Source organism: Trematosphaeria pertusa (assembly GCF_010094035.1).
Source record: "Trematosphaeria pertusa strain CBS 122368 unplaced genomic scaffold BU26scaffold_23, whole genome shotgun sequence".
Lineage (NCBI taxonomy): Eukaryota > Fungi > Ascomycota > Dothideomycetes > Pleosporales > Trematosphaeriaceae > Trematosphaeria > Trematosphaeria pertusa.
The window spans coordinates 147,681-166,960 of record NW_022987234.1 but is presented as its reverse complement, the minus strand read 5'-3'; the positions used below and the strand labels follow the sequence as shown (position 1 = coordinate 166,960).

The 19,280-nt window shown below is 36.4% G+C and overlaps 1 protein-coding gene across 1 annotated transcript; it reads left to right on the top strand.

Annotated features, from left to right (window-relative positions):
- Positions 1-13,784: 13,784 nt before the first annotated feature.
- BU26DRAFT_440482 (Esterase/lipase) lies at positions 13,785-14,849 on the top strand (the record flags this gene model as incomplete). Its single annotated transcript, XM_033824394.1, has 3 exons — positions 13,785-14,286; positions 14,356-14,512; positions 14,597-14,849. The coding sequence occupies 3 exons, from the start codon at positions 13,785-13,787 to the stop codon at positions 14,847-14,849; spliced, it is 912 nt and encodes a 303-aa protein (XP_033676512.1).
- Between the last annotated feature and the right edge of the window lie 4,431 nt (positions 14,850-19,280).

The following is a 19,280-nucleotide window of genomic DNA, read 5'->3' as shown; positions in this document are numbered from 1 at the left end:
CTAGCACCCCTTATCCTTACAGCTCGTGGAGACAGTGCTGCCTGCAGCCGACTTACCCAGCTAGGTGTTCTAGGGGCGCTCACAGCAGTGGAGACCGCGGACCCAGCCCTCACAATAGCTAACTAATTAGACAACTCTCTATAGTCTGCTTAAGAAAAAGCTACTATATTAGGCTCCGCCTAGAAAATAGAAGACGGCTTATTAACCTATTAGAATTAATTAATAGTCTCTACTATTAACTACCTATAAATACACCTAATACGCGCTATACATACTACTTAGGTAACTACCTACCTAGAATAAAGAAAAACTACCTAGTTACTACAAGATTAATATTACTAGCTAGGTATATAAGAAGACGTTAATACGTACGTAGCGGCGTATAAGGCTTACCGCTAGAGCTATGCTCTATAGAATAAGACGCTAGGTCTTCTAAAGCCTCTATCTATCTCTAAGAAGGTATAGTAGAACGTCTTTATAAATTTTAAGAGCTTTCTCTCTAACAAGAAAGAATTTAACTACGTATACGTCGTTATAGATTAGCTAAGTAAGCGAAGCTTCTTTCTACTCTACTATAAGAAAATTATAGCTTAACGTATAGTAGAGCTATATTACTAATATATCTAGCGTATATATAGTTCTTCTAGGTCTATTATATTAGATTATGGTTTATAGTTTACCTTTATCTTTATAGATAAGCTCTACTAGCTTATAGAAATTAAGTAGAAGCTCTCTACTACGTACTACTCGTAAACTAATAGAAATATAGAGATTGTTAATTAATATCTTAATTAGCGTCTGCGTCTATTTGTTAACTACTACTAGAATAATTAGTTAGACCTTCTACTCTATATAAATTAGGTATAAGCTACGTTGCTATATAAAACTATAGAACTAATAGCGTATAAAATTAAATTTAGACACTAGCTAATATACTACTAGAATTAGAAGAAGCGTATAATAAAAGCCTCTACTCTACGAAAGCGTCTCTTGCGCTAGAAAGCTTAGAATTTTACTAAGAAGTAATACAACGCTGTAGAAAAAGCTACTAAAATCGCACGAAGCAATATCGCGAAAGTGCAAGCTAGGCAGGCGCTCTAAGCAAATAAAAAGCGCTAAGAACCTAATTTCGCGGTAGGCGACCTCGTCTACGTTAAACCTTGTAGCTTTTTAACAGATTAGCCTAGTGTAAAGCTAGATTAATAGATGTATAGCTCTTACCTAATTATTACTATAAAGAGTTACTTCTTCTAGCTCTAGCTATCTGCGTATATACGTATGCACAACGTCTTTTACACTAATTAGTTAAGAAAAGCCTTAGAGCTGTTACTAGAGTAGGTAGAGCCTAAGTAGCTACCTATTAAAGTTAATAGTAATCTAGAATAGCCTATACATAAAATTCTAAATAGCTGTCTTTATTAAAATTGCCTTTAATACCGCGCTGTATAGATTGCTTATAATTCTAACTCTACCTAGTATAATACTGTAGGCTTTATTAACGCTCTCTATAAGGTAAGAGACTTTTACGTAGTATACCTAGATAAGCTAGAGCTGCTATTATAATTAGATAATTAGATTAAGGCGTATAAAAAAGACAAGACCCTAGAGAAGACAGCGAAGAATTTAAAACCCGTAAGAATAGAAGACGCTAGAGTAACGCGAAGGCGCTACTAAGTAATTTAAGACCCTGCCAAGCTTATAGCATTGTTTAAGAAGAGAGCTAATAAGAAAGCCGCCCTACTAACGTAGAAGCAAGCCTCTTTCTCTCTAGAGAGAAGGTAGTAGCTGTAAAAGCGCTTCTAGTTTAAAACTAACACAAATACACTTACTATAAGCTAAAAAGAGATAGTTAAGAGCATAACGCGGGAGTTTTAGAAGGAGGGGAACCTAGAAGGTATATTTTAGAGCTTAGAGACGAGCTCTCTCTATAAGAGGGGGTAATATAACAGTCTAGTTTAGAATTTACCTTAGGTTATATAACCTTAGGTTACGTAATTCTATTACGTAACCTAGCCTAGCGTCTTAGCGCTTAGCACCTCTATATATAGAGCCTCTTAGAGTATAATAGTCTAGTTTAGAATTTACCTTAGGTTATATAACCTTAGGTTACGTAATTCTATTACGTAACCTAGCCTAGCGCCTTAGCGCTTAGCACCTCTATATATAGAGAGCTCTTAGAGTATTCTTCTACTTCTTACCTTTAGATAGCTAAATTTAACCTAACCTACTCTACTAGCGTCTTTATTCTTACAGCTCGTAAAGATAGTGCTACCTGTAGCTAACTTACCTAGCTAGGTGTTCTAGAACGCTTATAGTAGTAAAGACTGCGGACCTAGCTCTTACACTATATACCTATTAAAACTAACGTTATAGAGTAACACGTTTAAAGAAATAATAAATATCTTAACTACTATATAAGCAACTTTCTACGCGCTACTACTAATAGTAGCTCTAATAGCTACTAGCGCTTATATCTCTTCTATCTCTTCTCTACTAGGTTATATAGAAGCTCTCTTATTTTTAGATAGTAAAGCGTCTTACTTTAGATTCTAAAGTAGAGTTAAGATTTCTAAACTATTTAAGAACTAGAATTAGAAAGACTAAGGTTAGTAATAGTAAAGGTCTATATAAGAGTACTTTCTTACTAGGCTTCTAGCGTACTTAGCGCTACTAAGCGTTAGTTATTAGCGACGCTATTCTTTCTAGTACTCTCTACTAAGCTAGTAGTATTCTTGCTACTACTTATAGAAGTACTATTATTAGCGCTATTATTCTTAGAGTTTTTAAGGTCTTTAGTTAGAGAGTTAGTAGACTTCTACGCTCGTACTAGAAGCTATAGCTAGTAGAGATAAGAATAGGTAATACGCTTACGCGTTAGTAACGCTAAGGCCTTCTATATAGATACTTGTACCTTACTTACTTCTATAGTAAGTTTAGTAGTCTTAATAGGAGTTAGTAGAGTAGTCTTCTACTTCTTAGTAAACCTTCTCTTCTTTCTTAGCGCTCTAGTAGCTATAGACCTTCTTTTTTACGTAGGCATAGTAATATTTAGAACAATTTATTATATATAATAATAAAATATTATAAAAATTCTAAAAGTAATAAGAAATTTAGCTATAAAGCTTAGAATAGTAATATATAGATTGTTAGAAGAAGAGAGAGAGTAAGAGAATAGAACGCGTTCTATTTATATAATAGAGTAGGTAGACTAAGCTATACCTAAATAGGTTATAGCGCTTCTAAGGTTAAGCTAACTAATATAGAGTACTAATAGTGTTAGAATCTATAGTTAAATTAGTTATAATACCTAGTAAATACAGTAGCTACTATATAAGAGAGCTTAGGCTTACTACTATAAGTTACTTACTAAAAAGGTAGTATATAATAGTAAAATTAAGTAGAAATACTAATACGTAGAATCTAATACTTTAGAAATTATAGTAATAATTATATATAGCTATATAGCTAAGAATACTATAGAATAAAGAGCTACGTATATACTAAGGTAAATAAGCTAGTATATTAGAATCTCTAAACTAGTAATTATAAGACCTTCTATATATAAAATATCTTACTCTAGAATAATATTCTAGATCTAAATAATTCTTACGTTATATATCTAAGAGATTTATATAACTTATAAGATAGTAAATAACTATAGCTACTAAGAAATCTAGACTCTAGCTACTATAAATATAGAGCCTTCTTATATTCTATTACTAATTATTTATAAAGTACTAGACTCTACTATAGCGAAATAAATACCTACTAAACATCTAAGACTCTTATCTAATCTCTATAAGGTTTTATTAAAAATAGTTAAGAAAAATAGTATAACTCTATAAAAAGCTTGTTAGAACTAACATATAATAGTAAGAAGAGAGAGAGGTAATACTAATTTCTAGTTTTTACTAACTATCTTATACTAGTTATTTGTAAAGAATAGTCTAAAGAGTAAACTCTTCTTAATTTCTAATATGTTTAGCTAGTTATAGAGAAGTATAGGTATATTAAGCTATAGCTTCTAAGAGTTAAAGTATATAAAGAATAGTTTAATATTAGTAGAATTAGTTAGCTATATAGTAAAGCTTGCAAATTATAATATACTTACTACTATTCTATTAAGTTTTCTAAAAGTTTAGCATAAGCTCTAATTACTCTCTTACTAGATTTAGAAGTTAGAAATTCTAAGCTTGTATATTTAAAGTCTTGTTAAGTTAGAGTAAGTATAAAAAGAAGATAGCGTAGATAAGGCTTATTATAACGTGTTACTGCTAGCCTACCTAACTTCTACTATTTTCTGTATTAATATTTTATTAGAGCTAAGGTAAAGGCTTAAAAGTAGCGTTATAATAGAAGAGTGCCTTAATAGTTATAATATTAATAGCCTAGATACTAGTCTACACCTCTCTCTAGCAAACCTATAGAGAGCTTAACGTTAGTAACAATATATATTAGAAAGAATAAGGTATCTTACCTTTATCTTCTAAAGTCTAGATATAAAGCGCGTAATAAAGTTACTATTACTTAGGTTCTCTATAAACTTTCTAGGTAAAGTCTCTGTATATACTAAGTTTAAGCAACGTTTCTTAACAACGTAGTAGTATAAAGTAGCTACGCGTATTATCTAGGTAGATAAAAATATATTAAGCTAATAGTTAGAGTTCTATTTCTTAGAGATTACGCTAAATTTAGAGCTATTTCTTATATTCTCTAGAGTACTATAGTAAAACGTAATCTAAGAATATATAATATAAGGTATTATAGATAAGAGCTTAGCTAGATTCTAGAGATAGAAAGGTATATAGTTAAGTATAAACTTCTTATACTATTTAATCTAGCTAGATTTCTTATTAGGTCTAAGACTTTTATAGAGAAAGAGGCTACTTACAAAGTATAGTTTTTAAGTGTGTTCTTAGTAATAGAGCCTTTTATAACCTTGTCTACGTTAGTAAAGAGTTTATTAAAGCTATTAATATACTAAGAATTATTCTTAGAAAGGTTGCTTATTACGTTAATATTACTATTCTGTTTATATATACTCTCTCTAACCTTAAGTATATTAAGATTAACCCCCTCTTAATCTACTTATTAAATAATATTAGTAAAAAGAGTAGTATTACTAATAGTATTAGCTATAATTACTAGAATATCTAAAGAACTAGTTAATATAGAAAAGAAATATAAAATTTACAACACTATTACTAGATAACGTTAGTTTTTCTAGCAAATTAATTATATAACTTTAGCTAGCCTAAAACTAGGTAGGTATTACCTATTCTCTATTAGGGCGTTAAATAGTCGTAGATTCTAACTAGTATAATAAATAGTCTTAGGCGTTACTATAAATAATTATAGTAGCGCTATTAGTATAATACGCGAAAATTATAAGTATTCTTAGTACGCGTTTTTAGCTATATGTCTTACTAATAGAATTATATATAAGAGAACTACCTTAGCTACTAAGAACTATTATTTCTAAGAAGAGACTAGTAGCCTATTAGTATAACCTAGAACCTACTATAGATTACTTAGTAGGCTTAGAAGTAGTTATACAAATTTCTATTTAGAGGCTAGCTATAGTAGACTATGTTATAGATTCTAAGCTATGCTATAGTTTCTATTAGCTAGTAGGTTTAGTCTATATTTCTACTAAACATTAGTCTCTATAATTACTAACGCTAGAAGTTCTTTCTCTATTAGCTAGAAGCTAGCAGCTAGAAATATACGCTATTCTTCTTATTTTTATTATCTATACTAATAACCTAACAGAATAGCACTAGCGCCTCTAATACCTAATAAACTAATAACAACTTATAGAAGAACTCGCCCTTAACGTTATAAAGAACTAGCCTTTTCTTAAAGAAAAAGAATCTAAACTATAAAGGCACGCGTAGAGCTTAGTAATTCTAAAATAGCCTATAATGTGTAGAGGCTTATTAGAGTAGCTTAAACGTTTATAGGCGCTAATAGTCTTAGTAAGAGAGACTTTGTCTTTTACAAGAAACTATAAGGTAAACCTCTATAATACTATTAAATAGAATAGTATTTATCTAATAAGAGTAAAAAGCCGCGCAGAATATATTCTTTTTAAGAAAATTACCTCTAAAGAGGCATCGCGTATAAACCTCTTAGCTCTAGCTCTTAAATATAAGAAAGTTATAGAGCTCTAGACTTAGAACTAATATATTAATATTATAAGTAGTATTATTTAGCTACAACAAGCTAATATAGCTAATAATATTAGAATATATAAGAATAGCAGGTAGCGGCTTTAAGCCTATTATACTAAGATAGAGAATTAATAAATTTAAAAAGTAATACTAACTCTAGCAAGAATACTATATAATTAAGTAGGTAATATTATAACCTCTAACGTATTCTACTAGATATTATATCGCGCTACGTTCTACCTACTAGTTAACCTACTACTACTACCTCTACCTCTATATATATAAAGTATCTTAAAAGCTCTATAAAAGCGCTAGATAATTATTATTAATAATAAGACAATCTACTTTAGAGATAGTAATATTAAGCTACTAACGGCGCGGTACTAATATAGAAATAACGTAGAGCTTCTTATTAACTACTAGTATAATAGCGCGTTAGAGCTTATAAACTACTATAAAAAGCTAGTACCTATCTAGCTCTAGTAATAAATCTTTTCTAATTAGTATTTTAGAAAGTACTAGAGAATATATATAAGATACTACTCTAAATATAAGGTATAATTTTCTTAAAATTCTTAAGAGTTAGAGCTAACTAACTTAGCTTTATAGCTTATTGTTAGAGTATATATATACTATAACAACCTAGTATATTTTTAGGCTAACTTCTTCTATCTAAAGTAAAGAACAAAGACGTCTATAACTAAAAAATTACTATAGATAGATATCTACAATAAAGCTAGAGAGATATAATAAAATATAGATAATTAGACGCTAGAAGAGGTAAATTTAGCTATATCTATTAGAAATAACAAATATTATTACTATTAGTAAGAGGGTATCTAAAACATAGTATACTTATTACTATAGAAAATTATATCTAAATATCGCGCTATCTATAAGAAGCTATTACTATAGAATAATAGCGAAAGCTTAGAAAGTCTATTAGATAGTAAGTAGTGTAGCGTAGATACTAGAGTAATATAATAGAAGGCTTATTATTAATAGCGCTATATAATATATACTCTCTTACGCCTACGCTTCTATTAGTTTTATATAGTAGATACTCTCGCCTATACTTAGAAGGTCTAGTTAATAGCACCTAGTTTCTAGTAGGTACTAGAGTAATATTCTTAGATCTTATTACCTTTAAGGCTATAGAGCTCTTGCTTCTTATAATCTAGTTAACTATATAGGTAATAGAGATGCGTTTATAACATAACGTATTACCTTTCTTATAATAAAATATATACTAGAAGTTAGTAGATATAAGGCTTATACTCTATATATTATTAGTCTCTATATATTATAGAATTCTACTTAGTATAGATAAAAGTAAAAATTTAGAATACTAGAGCTTCTAATATTATAGGCTTTATAAGTTAGATATTCTAGTATTATAGGCTAAATAACTTAGAAGCTCTATACGCTACTACTTTATTCTCTAAAAGATTATTTTCGAATATAAACTTTGCTAGTAGAAAGATTTAAAAAATAACTATATAATAATACTATTATAAAATCTTATAAGAACTAAGATATTTACTTTAATTACTTAGAAAAGTTGTTTTATATATATAAAAGCTAAAATAATTCTACACTATTTATCTACTATAGGTAGAGAGAATATAAGAGAAATAGAAGTTAGAAATTATAACGCCTATTACTATATATTATAGTATTTATAGATAATTTCTCTTTAGCTTCTATAAATAATCTATATAAGAATACTATTTTATAATTATACTTTTAAGTTAAAAATAACGTTCTTTAAAATATACTAGTACTTACCTATAAAAAAATTTTGTTACCTATAGTAGGCGAATTTTACAAGTATTATAGAGTAATATTTAGATTTACTAATATAAAGTATAGACTTTATAGTCTATACTATATAGACTATTACTTTTTTCTACTTAAACTACTTCTAGACCTTTCTAATAGCAAAATTATAAATTCTAGCTAAGTAAATTAAAGTTCTTAGAGTAATAGTTCTAGGCTAATCGCGAGTTAGAGCAGCTTGCTAGTAGCTATAGCTAGCCTAATTTTATCTATATTAACGCTGTTAATATAGTTAGATTTTCTAACAATTTCTACTATATTTTCTAATAGTCTCTACCGTATTTTCTAACAATTTATACTAGATTTATTAATAATTTACGTTAGATTTACTAAAGGTAACGTACTACATAAGCGAACAGCCCACGAATTTCTTAGCAAGAAAATTAACGAAAATTAACCTGTTTTTCTTAAATAACTAAGCGAAACCTTAATATTTTTCTATAAAAATTTATATATATATTCTCTATAGTATATTACACTATATAGTAAAGTTGTACTAAGCTATATTATATAATTAAAAAGCTATACGTATTTAACTAGCTTTTAAGAAAAAGTCTAGTTTACTTCTAGTAAGTACTATTATATCTCTATAATAATCTATAAAACTTATAGTATATAGTGTCTATAACGTAATAAAGGTTTCTAGAAAACTTTTATAGAGCTAGTTCTTTAAGGTATAGCGTAATAAGAGATAGAAGTTTATATAAAGTCTTTCTAGACTTTTCTTCTCTAACTATATATATATATTAATAATCTAGCTATATAAAGTTATATATTATAAGATTATATATACTATAAGTCTTCTATATATTTAGAAGTAATAATTTTAAAATAGTTTTAGTATCTTTCTATACTATACTACTAAAAAGACTTTACTTTTAAATAACTACTTAAAGCTACTATATTATTAGTTAATTAGCTCTATATAGTTAAAATTAACTATAATATATAAAATAATAAGTTTATAGAGCTAGATTAACTATATATATATGTAGTTAGAAGAAAAAAGCTCTAAGAATAAATTTTTCTAATTTCTATCTCTTATTACGCTATACTTAGTAGAGTTAGCGCTATAGAAATTTTCTAGAAATCTTTATTATATTATAGATACTATATACTATAAGTTATATAGATTATTATAGAGATATAATACTACTAACTAGAAGTAAACTAGATTTTTTTAAAAGTTACTTAAATATATATAGCTTTTTAATTATATAATATAGCTTAGTATAACTTTACTATAAGGTATAATATACTATAGAGAATATATATATAAATTTCTCTAGAAAAATATTAAGAGTTAGCTTAGTTATTTAAGAAAAATAGAATAATTTTTATTAATTTTTTTTACTAAGAAATTATAGGTAGTTTACTTATATAGATAGTTTACTTATAAAGTATATTAACTTTAATATAAGATATAATATACTATAAAGAGTATATATATAAACTTTTATAGAATAATACTATAACTTTATATAGTTATTTAAGAAATACTATTTAATATTCTTATTAAAATATTCTAGAAATTTTATCTATTTAAAAACTTTACTTATTAAGTATTTAATATAAATAATAGTAGATAATAATAATTTACTATTTAATTAAACTACTATAAGTTTAAATTAAAGTAATTATACTTATATAAATTTAAGCTAGAAATAATATAAGTATTAATAGTATTACTTTAAATATACTATTATATATATTATAGTAATTAAATATAAATTTAATAATACTACTATTATAATTTATATTATTTTAACTTATATTACTACTACTATATTAACTAATAGCTAGTATATATATAATATATAATACTTATAAAATAAAAGTTAAACTTAATTTAACTTACTTAAAAATTTTAAATATATTATAAATTATAGTAGTAATTTCTTAGCTTAGTATAAAATTCTAATTAGCACTATATATAGCTAATAACTTCTTTTAGTAGCTTACTACTAGAGAACTATATAATATATACGTATAAAAAACTTCTACTTAGCTAATATAGTATATCTAAGTAATGCTATTTAAAATGCTAGAAAATCTAAGTATTATAGCTATTACTTACTATTATTCTAAGCTCTATCTATAAGCTACTTATTCTATGTCTAGTATCTTTCTCTTCTATTCTATAACACGCCTAGCATTTACACGTAACCTAGGTAGCTAGCTTATAGTCTTACGTAACTCTTAGATAGTTACCTCTTAGAAATATTAGTAACTTAAAGTCTAAAGCTTAGAAAATACAAAGAATTATACTAGAAATATTACTTTTTCTTATTTAATTATAGCGCGTAATCTTATAGCTATTCTTCTTCTTATAAACCTTATTAAATATCTAGATAAAGTAGAGTTATTAGTAGAAGTTCTTAGAAAACATAATAAGAATAGTAAAAAGTATTAGTTTTTACCTTCTTTACACTCTACTCTCTAAATTCTACCTTCTAATTAAAAAGGTTAACTAGCTAGCTATTTCTAAAGAACTTTAGTATAAGAGTAGCTATATACTTAGAATAGACGTAGTTTATAAGCGCCTAAAGGCGATTCTATATAATATATTTTAGTTAATTACTTAAAAAATATAGTATATCTTAAGATATATAAGGTAGCTATTATTTACTTTCTTCTAGAATAACTCTAGCAACGCTATCTACGTATACGTTAGCATCTACTCTTTAAATAATTAGAAATATAGAGAAATACTTATAGTATAGTTATAGCTATAAAGAGTATAAAGCTACTTCTTAAACCTATCTAGTATGTTCTCTAGAGTAGGTATAAGCTATAAAATGTTAGCATAAGCTTAGAATAGCTAAAGTTCTTATCTTTCTAACTTATAACTTACTACTACCTATTAGAAGTATATATTATACCTTAGAATACTAGTTTTCTTCTCTCTAGTTCTCTTCTTATAATTATTAGCTAAGAACTATTTACTATAATACGTTTATATTAGCTAAATCTACTTATAGAATTAAAAATTCTAATATTAAGCGTAGCGCTAGAAATATTCTACTAAACTCTTATATATTTAGGTAAGAAAGACCTTAGAATTCTCTAAGAATAGTAGTATAAAAGATATTATAAGAAAAGAGAGAAGACTTACTAGACTTTACTATTAAAGAAATAGTTATTCTTCTAGATAAAGTAAGTTAGTTCTTAGAATATATAAAGTAAAGAGTAGTAAAGATAGTAATTACCTTCTTTTAGATTATAGCTACGTAGTATTTCTTCTTCTATTTTAGTATAAGGCCTTTTAGGTAGGTAATTAGTAGCTTCTTAGAATATTTAATTATACTCTTTAACTATATAGTATAGTATATTTTATAAAGATATTTAAGCTTTACTACTATAAGTCTATCTTCTCTAACCTATCTTTTTCTCTATATAAGAATATTGCTAGGCTTTCTACTCTTAGTTTACTTTATTAGAGAAGGCTAATTATCTCTCTTATCTTTATTAGTATCTCTAACCTCTTAGGCCTTATTAGTAGAAAGTTTAGGCTTATTTACGTAGATATTAAGCTTAGATAATAGAGTAGGTAGTAATAGAGTATTTAGAGCTAGAGTACGTATTATTTAGGTATTAGCTATAATTGTATTTAAGTGCCTATAAGAAAGTACAACGTTAGTAAGCGTTCTAGACAAAGAATAAGAAAGAAAAAGTTAGAATCTCTAAAGCTTAGAGTCTAAAGTAGTAGATGCACCGCCTAGAATTTAAGAGTAGAGAGAGCAAGTAACCTAGGCAAGCTACCTAGCCTAAGAGAGAGGTAGCACTAAGAGTAGGCTAGAAAAGGTTAGAATATCTAGAGTCTAGAACTAGAAGTAGTAGATACGCCGCCTAAAATAAGAGAGTAAAAAGAGTAAGTAGCCTAGGTAAGCTATCTAGGTAGAGATAGCAGAGGTACTAAGAGTAGAGATAAGATAGGTTAGAAACTCTAAGTTCTAAAGCCTCTAGCTCTTGCCTTTCTTATAGTAGTAAGAGGGGATAGTAACTCTTTACTAGCTCTACCTTATCTAGTCTATAGACAAAGAGGCTATATTCTCTAAGCTTCTATACTATAGAGGTTTAGAAAAGGCAAAAAATACTTATAATTCTATCTAGAGATTACTCGCTTTAAGAGCTAGTAAAAAGTAGTTATATAGGCGCTTAGACAACACGCGTAGAGTATAAGAAGATAGTAAAAGTAATAAAAGAGCGTATTCTAATATAGTTACTACGCTAGAGTTAGTAAATAGCGTCTAAATAGTAAACTAATAGTAGAGAATATAAGCGTAAGCGCTTATAACGTTAGAAAAGCTACTATAAGGCTATGCGTACTAAAGTTAAGAATATAGCGTAATAGTAGGTAGGTAAGTAGTAACTAGAAGAGGAAGCTAAAAATTTATACGCGCGCGGATTATTAGTTGTGCTAGTGCTAAGCTTATATAGGCTTAGCGCCTCGGCTGGACTGTTACTCTAGGTAAAGAAGCTTAAACGTTGTGTCTCGATCTCGATGCACGCACAGCGCCCGGCAGGAAAATCCAGGAGCTCTATACGCAGCTCTCGCTTCCCAAGCTCTTCGCGGAAACCACCAAGCGCCGCCGCTACGACGATGGCTACCTCTACGCTTCCCCACGCCACAGCTACCTCGCGCCCACGACCGCGTCCGTGGCCTCGCTGCTCGCTGGCGTTGCCACGGGCGGCCAGTTGTTGCGGAGGTTTCCAACGTTGGGTGTCACCCCAGAGCGTCCCCGCTGCGATCCCTGAGCTCTTGGCAACGATCCTGCGTCGCTATGCGCGCCTCGTCAACCGCGCTCCAAGAGCAACGTCGCGAGCGCATTCTCTTCGAGTCGCTCATTCTCACCGACCTGTATCCTGAAGTTCACCGTAGGTATTCTTTCTTGTCACCGCCCTATTCTAGCGGTGCTGACTTCGTCCGTAGGACCCTTCGAACACGCGCCGCACGATTCCGTATCCTGATTCAAAGCGCCTGAAACCATCATAGCCGCGATTAACACGTGCAGGAAAGGCTGCGGCGGCTTCAGGGCTGCGCCATCTACAATGTTGCGTCGGAGAGCTGGGGCTCGCATCACGTCCGCGCTCTCGTCGACGTGTCTCCGCACACCGAGCTTGTCGCGGAAGCTCAGCCTGACGCTGGAATGCATAGCGGCGGCTTGTAACGTGGCTTGATACTCATTGGCGGTGCGTTTAAGCGCGTTTTCGTCGCTGTCTCGTCGCTCATGCGGAAATCGGCCGTGCGGTGGTGGGCGTGCGATGCTGGCGTAGATGCTGGTGCTGTGGATTCGTGGCCGAAGTCCGATGCGAGGGCAGACTGGTGAAGCGCTTTCGGCTCATACGGGAATGGCGATATTCTGGAGATGGCGATGCGAGGCGTACGAGAGCGTATACCGATTAAAGAACTCCGTTGATGTTGTGGAAGTGGTTGTCGCAACGTGATCGCGATCCAGGCGTGAGGAAAGTCTGCTCGATCAACGCCCACTCCCCACGAACGGATCCAGGAAGAAGCGTCTCGTTTGACACCGCCGACGCTGCGAATAGATCCTCCACTACCTTCGCGTTTATTACGGCATATTTTCGGGGTTCGCGTGACGGTGCATATTCAGGCCTGCTCGTATCGGTGAGATCCGCTTCCCCGCATTTTCACCCCACCTCTCCTCAGAACCTCATCCGCACCGCATCCCTCAAAAGACTACGTTGTACTAACGACGCGCCGATCGAATACCTAAATTAACCTTCATCGCAATCAACCATCCACCCAAAATGCGCACAGACGTCTCCTTCCAAACCTGCGACAACGTCACCCTCCGCGGCTGGTTCTACACCCCCACCAACAGCCCCCCATCCCCCCTCCCCTGCCTCATCATGGCCCACGGCTTCTCCGCCCTCAAAGAAATGGACCTCGACGCCTTCGCCTCGCACTTCTGCTCCGCCCTCCCACTCACCTGCCTTGTCTTCGACAACCGCGGCTTCGGCGCCAGCGACACCGGCCTCAGCCAGCCGCGCCAGGAAATCCTCCCCGCGCAGCAAATCAGCGACTACTCGGACGCCATCACGTACGCGCAGACGCGGCCGGATGTGCAGAAGGATAAGATTGCGGTCTGGGGCTCGTCGTACAGCGGCGGGCATGTGCTGTGGGTCGGCGCAGTGGATCGCAGGGTGAAGGCTGTGCTGAGCCAGGTGCCATGCGTGGATGGGTGGGCGAATTTTCATCGCCTTGTGCGGCCAGATTTCGTGCCGCAGATGAATGAGCTGTTCAAGAGTGGTGAGTTGGCTCCTGCTGTCTTGCGAGATACTAGCGTAAGAAGCGCTTTCTGATGGATGAACGGGCTAGACCGCCTTGCGCGCGCGGCGGGCGAGCCGCCGGGCTTGCTTCCCGTCGTCGATGCCGATGTGCACAAACCTTCTGCGCTGCCGACGCCAGACAGCTACGCGTTCTTCAGCGCGTGGGGCGAGAAGAGCGGGTGGAAGAACGAGGTTACCGTTAAGTCGTAAGATCCTCGCTTTCCTTTCCCCCTAAGTCAAACCGCAACAACACAGCGCATGCAACACTGACCCATCCCCTCGCCCTCCAGCATCGAAGCCTTCCGCGAATACCTGCCCTCCGCGCACATCCATCATATCGCGCCCACGCCGCTACTAATGACCGTAGCTGAGTGCGACGTCCTGACGCCGACGGATCTGGCGCTCGAGGCGTATGCGCGTGCGCTGGAGCCGAAGCGCCTGCACATTCTGCCAGGGGGGCATTTTGATGCGTATTCAGGGCAGTACTTTGAGAGGAATTGTAAGAGGCAGGTGGAGTTTTTGAGGGAGTTTTTGTGTGGGTAGGGATGTGTCATGGTGTTTTGGGGAAGTAGGATTGTGGGGCGGGATGGGGTCTCTATGGAGACATGCTGAGGGTTTACTCAGTAACGGCGGTGAATTGCACAAGCCTTAATTCTAGAAGTAGCTATTTATGCTATAACGACGCCGTTTAAACTCTTCTACTTTGGCAAGGCTATTAATAGCAAATAGGCACTTAGCCTATCCAAGAAAGATAAACGACGACTTTTGGATCTCTTAATTAAATTTGGGAAGTTCTTAATATAGTAAAATTAGATAAAGCCACAGCAGAGGAGAGAAAGGTCGACGAGCTCGTTTACTTAGTTGGACCTGCCGCTCTACAAGCGGTTGCGGTGAATAAATAGCCTCCCGCCTCTCTACGGCTAATTATAAAAGAACATGTTCTTCTATGCAGCACTAGCTAATATAAGAACGACAGAAGAAAGAGCTAAGTATTAGAAGTTATACGGTCGCGAGGAGAGAGATCCTCTTAAGCAAGGTAACCCTTCGGATAGTTCACCAAAGCGTCGTGAGAGTGAGGTTAACGTGCCGTAGCCACAGGATGTAGATGAGAACCAACTCAAGACACGTAAGACGCAGGAGAACCATCCGTTCCAAGATCCCTAGTAGAGGACACCTTCGATGCAGCGGTAGCTGGGCGAGAGCTCAGAGCCAAAATCCGTTACACTGATATACAGAGTACAGGAGGTTTTGGAAAGGCGTCGGCGGCGAGGGTGAGGCAGATATGTTGCGGTGCGGGCCGCGAAACGGGTTCTCGCGAGCGGCTACGAAGAGAACGTGAACAGAACGCCGACGAGAGAAGCAATAGGACGAGGTGATCTGAATGAACCGCCATCTTGGATCCCCTGCAGCCGTAGGATCCCCCAGTTGTGCCTTAAGTTTAGAGAGGTCCAAAGCCGCGTTTTCTTGCGTATGGGCCGCGCCGCGTCGTGCGATGGTGTTTCCAGCGGTGTTGGAGTGTGGGGCTCGACGGCGGGTTCAGTAATGTCATCTCCTATCGTTCGAACCACGTCTGAAACGCTGAGCTGACCGTCTTCTTAAGCTTTGTCGAGACGGAGCGCGGTTCGTGTTAGCGGAAGCGACAGTTATGCTGTAAACCTACCATGGCTAAGGGCGAACGGAGTCAATCCTGCAATCTGCGTAGGCTCAACCATGCCAGAACCTTGCCAGCCATTACACCTGCAAGCGTCTCGTTCAACGAATAAATTAGTCGAAGGCCAGGAGCAACATTCGGCGTCGTTGCATGTACGACAAGTCTTGGAAAGCATAACGTAGCATTACATCGCGTGCTGGGTCCTTGCAAAAGCATTCTTTAGCTCTAAAAGCGTCTTAAACTTAGATGAAAGAGTTCTGCTAAGTCTTAGTAATGCGTATATTAGCTATAGCGGCGATCTATACATTAATTTCGGACTACTTACTAGACTTTTTGCCGATGGTAGCATTGAAGCCTCAGAGCACCCAGGTTGATACTACTGCCGGTTCTGAGACAGAGTAAGCATTGTCGAACGTGGAGGAGGGACTATTTGTAGCTGGAATTAACTACTTCTATCCAGGAGTTTCTGTAGTATAAACGGGCCCTTACAAGCTAACTCTGCTAGAGTCCTGTAGTTGTATGTTTAACGGCAATATAACTTGGAGGATAGCTATTATAGCTTGGTAGAAGCTTACTTCTTAAATGCTAGATACTAGGTGTGTCTCTCTTCTACATTAAGTCCCTACACTTAAATGGCGTTGCGTATAGGTCATGGCTGAGTGTGCATGGGGAGCAGTGGAGGTTAGAATCGGACTAGGGAATCCTAAGAGGAGAAGATCAACAAGCTGGGGACAAGAGTATGATCTACAGGGATGAGTTATTAGGGATTGCGGTTACGAGCCTGGTGAATACAAAGGGCAGCTAGCTGACGGCTAGAACAACTTGAAACTATCCACGATCCGATTGACGCGATTGCGTGGAACGTAGGACTTGTGAGGAGCGAATCGCAGTCATGGGGTGGGTTCAGAGTTGTGCGCTATCCTTATCAGGCTTAGACTGTTACAGCGCCAGACTTGATAACTGAAAACTGCGAAATTCTAACTCTCGCCGCGTCTCCCGCGCATGCCAGAGCATCCTATACCTTCTTTGATCCCGTTCTCCCGGCTTTTGGGATGGATTGCCGCTGGAAAAGAAGGTGACACAGTGCAATGCCAACGTGACACAGCAAACCTGGATCCCTTCATAGTCGATTCTTTCTTTGATTCCGCTGTTGGTGCCGGCGACGGGTGCAACGGGCAGTCGTTTGCGGTGTCCCGTGCTAAAAAAGCAACAACCATGGACCCGACTAACTAATGGCTTTCTTTCAATGCTATCGTCAGAATTTGGTGTTAGGCTACTAGAAGCTATTAAGAACTGGCGGTACCAGCTGGCTAAGGCCTACAGCGAGTAAGGCAAATTCGACGTTCTGTTCTCTCGTCGCCACGAGAAAGCGTAGCTGAGCCAAACTCTAGCTTGTTTAGAAGCACTAATTGTGTTCTTCTTAGTTTCTCTTGCTCTTCCTAGATTCGTAATTTAAGGAATGCCTGCTAAGGCTGTATCCTAGGGAGCGAGCGTTAGCGAGCTGTACGCCGGCTTCGTTGTCACCTAAATCTCTCAGGTTCGTCTGCTCATGGATAGATTCGCCTCGCAAGTGAATAGTGCAACCTTCTCAGCTTGTTCGCCCTTAATCGATGCTGCGATTATTAGGTTAATCGGCGACAGCTCTCGCTGACGTTGTTAGCCTGGAGCTGCGTTGGGCTCTGCGGTAATGCGGGAGCGCCGCCTCTAGATGAGCATGTCGACGGCTATAAGTAGATGATTGGCACGCTGCTGGATAATCCTAACTCAACGACCATCTTCTGGGCGTCTCGGACTCCAAGCATTGTCTGCAGTGTGTGAATGCGCGCTTAATAATACCCAAGACTCTTTCGCTCCTTTGGCAATGTCTGTAGGCCACACAAGCCAGGACAGGCCTATCTACTAGGGTGTCTCCTCCTTGAGCCGTCTCGTGACTCCGGCGTTCCGAACGTTAGAGGATGACCGTGGGTTTAGTAAGCTAGTACTTGATGCCGCTGCAAGCGATATCATTTTGAACCTCAGGCACTGAGCTCGCTTATCGATGTTTGAGAAGATGCCTTCTATGGTATCCAAACTGACAACCCTACATTGCCCGGCAATCATTAGATTGTCCCAGCTGATGCATTAGCCATTTCCGGAAATGTAGTAGGGACTAGATAGGGAAAATTCGTCGAACATCTTCCGCCCTCATGGGCTTGTTGCTTGTTGGCTCCAGATGCGGGCGTTGACCCCGTTTGACCCCTTCCCCGCTAGGTCTGGTCGCCACGTGCCTTATCAGTCTCGACATTTCTCAGCTTGTACGCAATCGGTTTCCTCGGCATTGTTTCGCGTTGTCGCAGGGAGTTCTGGCGTTTTCCCTGAGCCGCATCTGGGGTATAGGTTCTGGGGTGTCTATCCAGGGGACTTAGCCGATAGGAATTACGCTTCGAACCCCTTCAGCCCTAGTCGTCTCTACTCCTCCACTTCTCTACGCCCGCGCTTCCTCTCTCCGACGCCAGCCTGCAGCTCCTCATATGGGCACCCTCCTCTGGTTTGCTCAATTGGGATGAGCGTTAGGGCCATTCTTGTGTGATAGCCTGACACAGGAAAGCGAGGTTAACGCGCGTTCCGATCTGCGCATAGCCACAGATACCTACTTCGGACTCGCCTTCTGCTACCCAAGGCGCCATAGATCTCGCCTTCTCTTCCGCTAAAACATCTGTCCATGGGATACTCCATCTATAGTGCGATGAATCTCGCACCCCTCCCCCCCTCTACTCCGGAATCCCGTGAATACAGAATGGGCGTCACGGGAGAAGATAGGACGCGCCGACGCGCCGATCCGTGGAATCAACATCGGCTGATGTTAACCTATTAACTGTGTCAGCCCCGCATACTGTGAATAGGATGGTGTGAACTCCCGCAATGGCAAGCAATATTGTTCGTTCAGATTTTTGGTTATCTGGCACATTCTCGCCATTGCTAGCAGGAGGCTGAAGCAATTCTATCTATGTGAATGATTCCTACACCTTGTACATAGATGTACTTTCCATCAACCTAAGCTGCCTTCTTTCGTGACTCTACTGTGTGTGGCCGCCGCCGTTAGCTACGTTACTCTAAACCTAGCTAAGATAATGGATGAGTACTCCTTTCTACCTACGTAATGCTCCTCTCTCAACTTTCGCCTTCAATGTTGCAGAATTTTCGTTGCTGGACAAGGATCCTTCTTCAAAAAGGCAAAGATGGACATGCAGATCAACATGATGAGGGGTAGCGACCCGCTCCTTACATAATGCAGTTTTAAATTTGAAGAACAGAGGCAAAAAGAGGGAGGTTTTTCATCACTT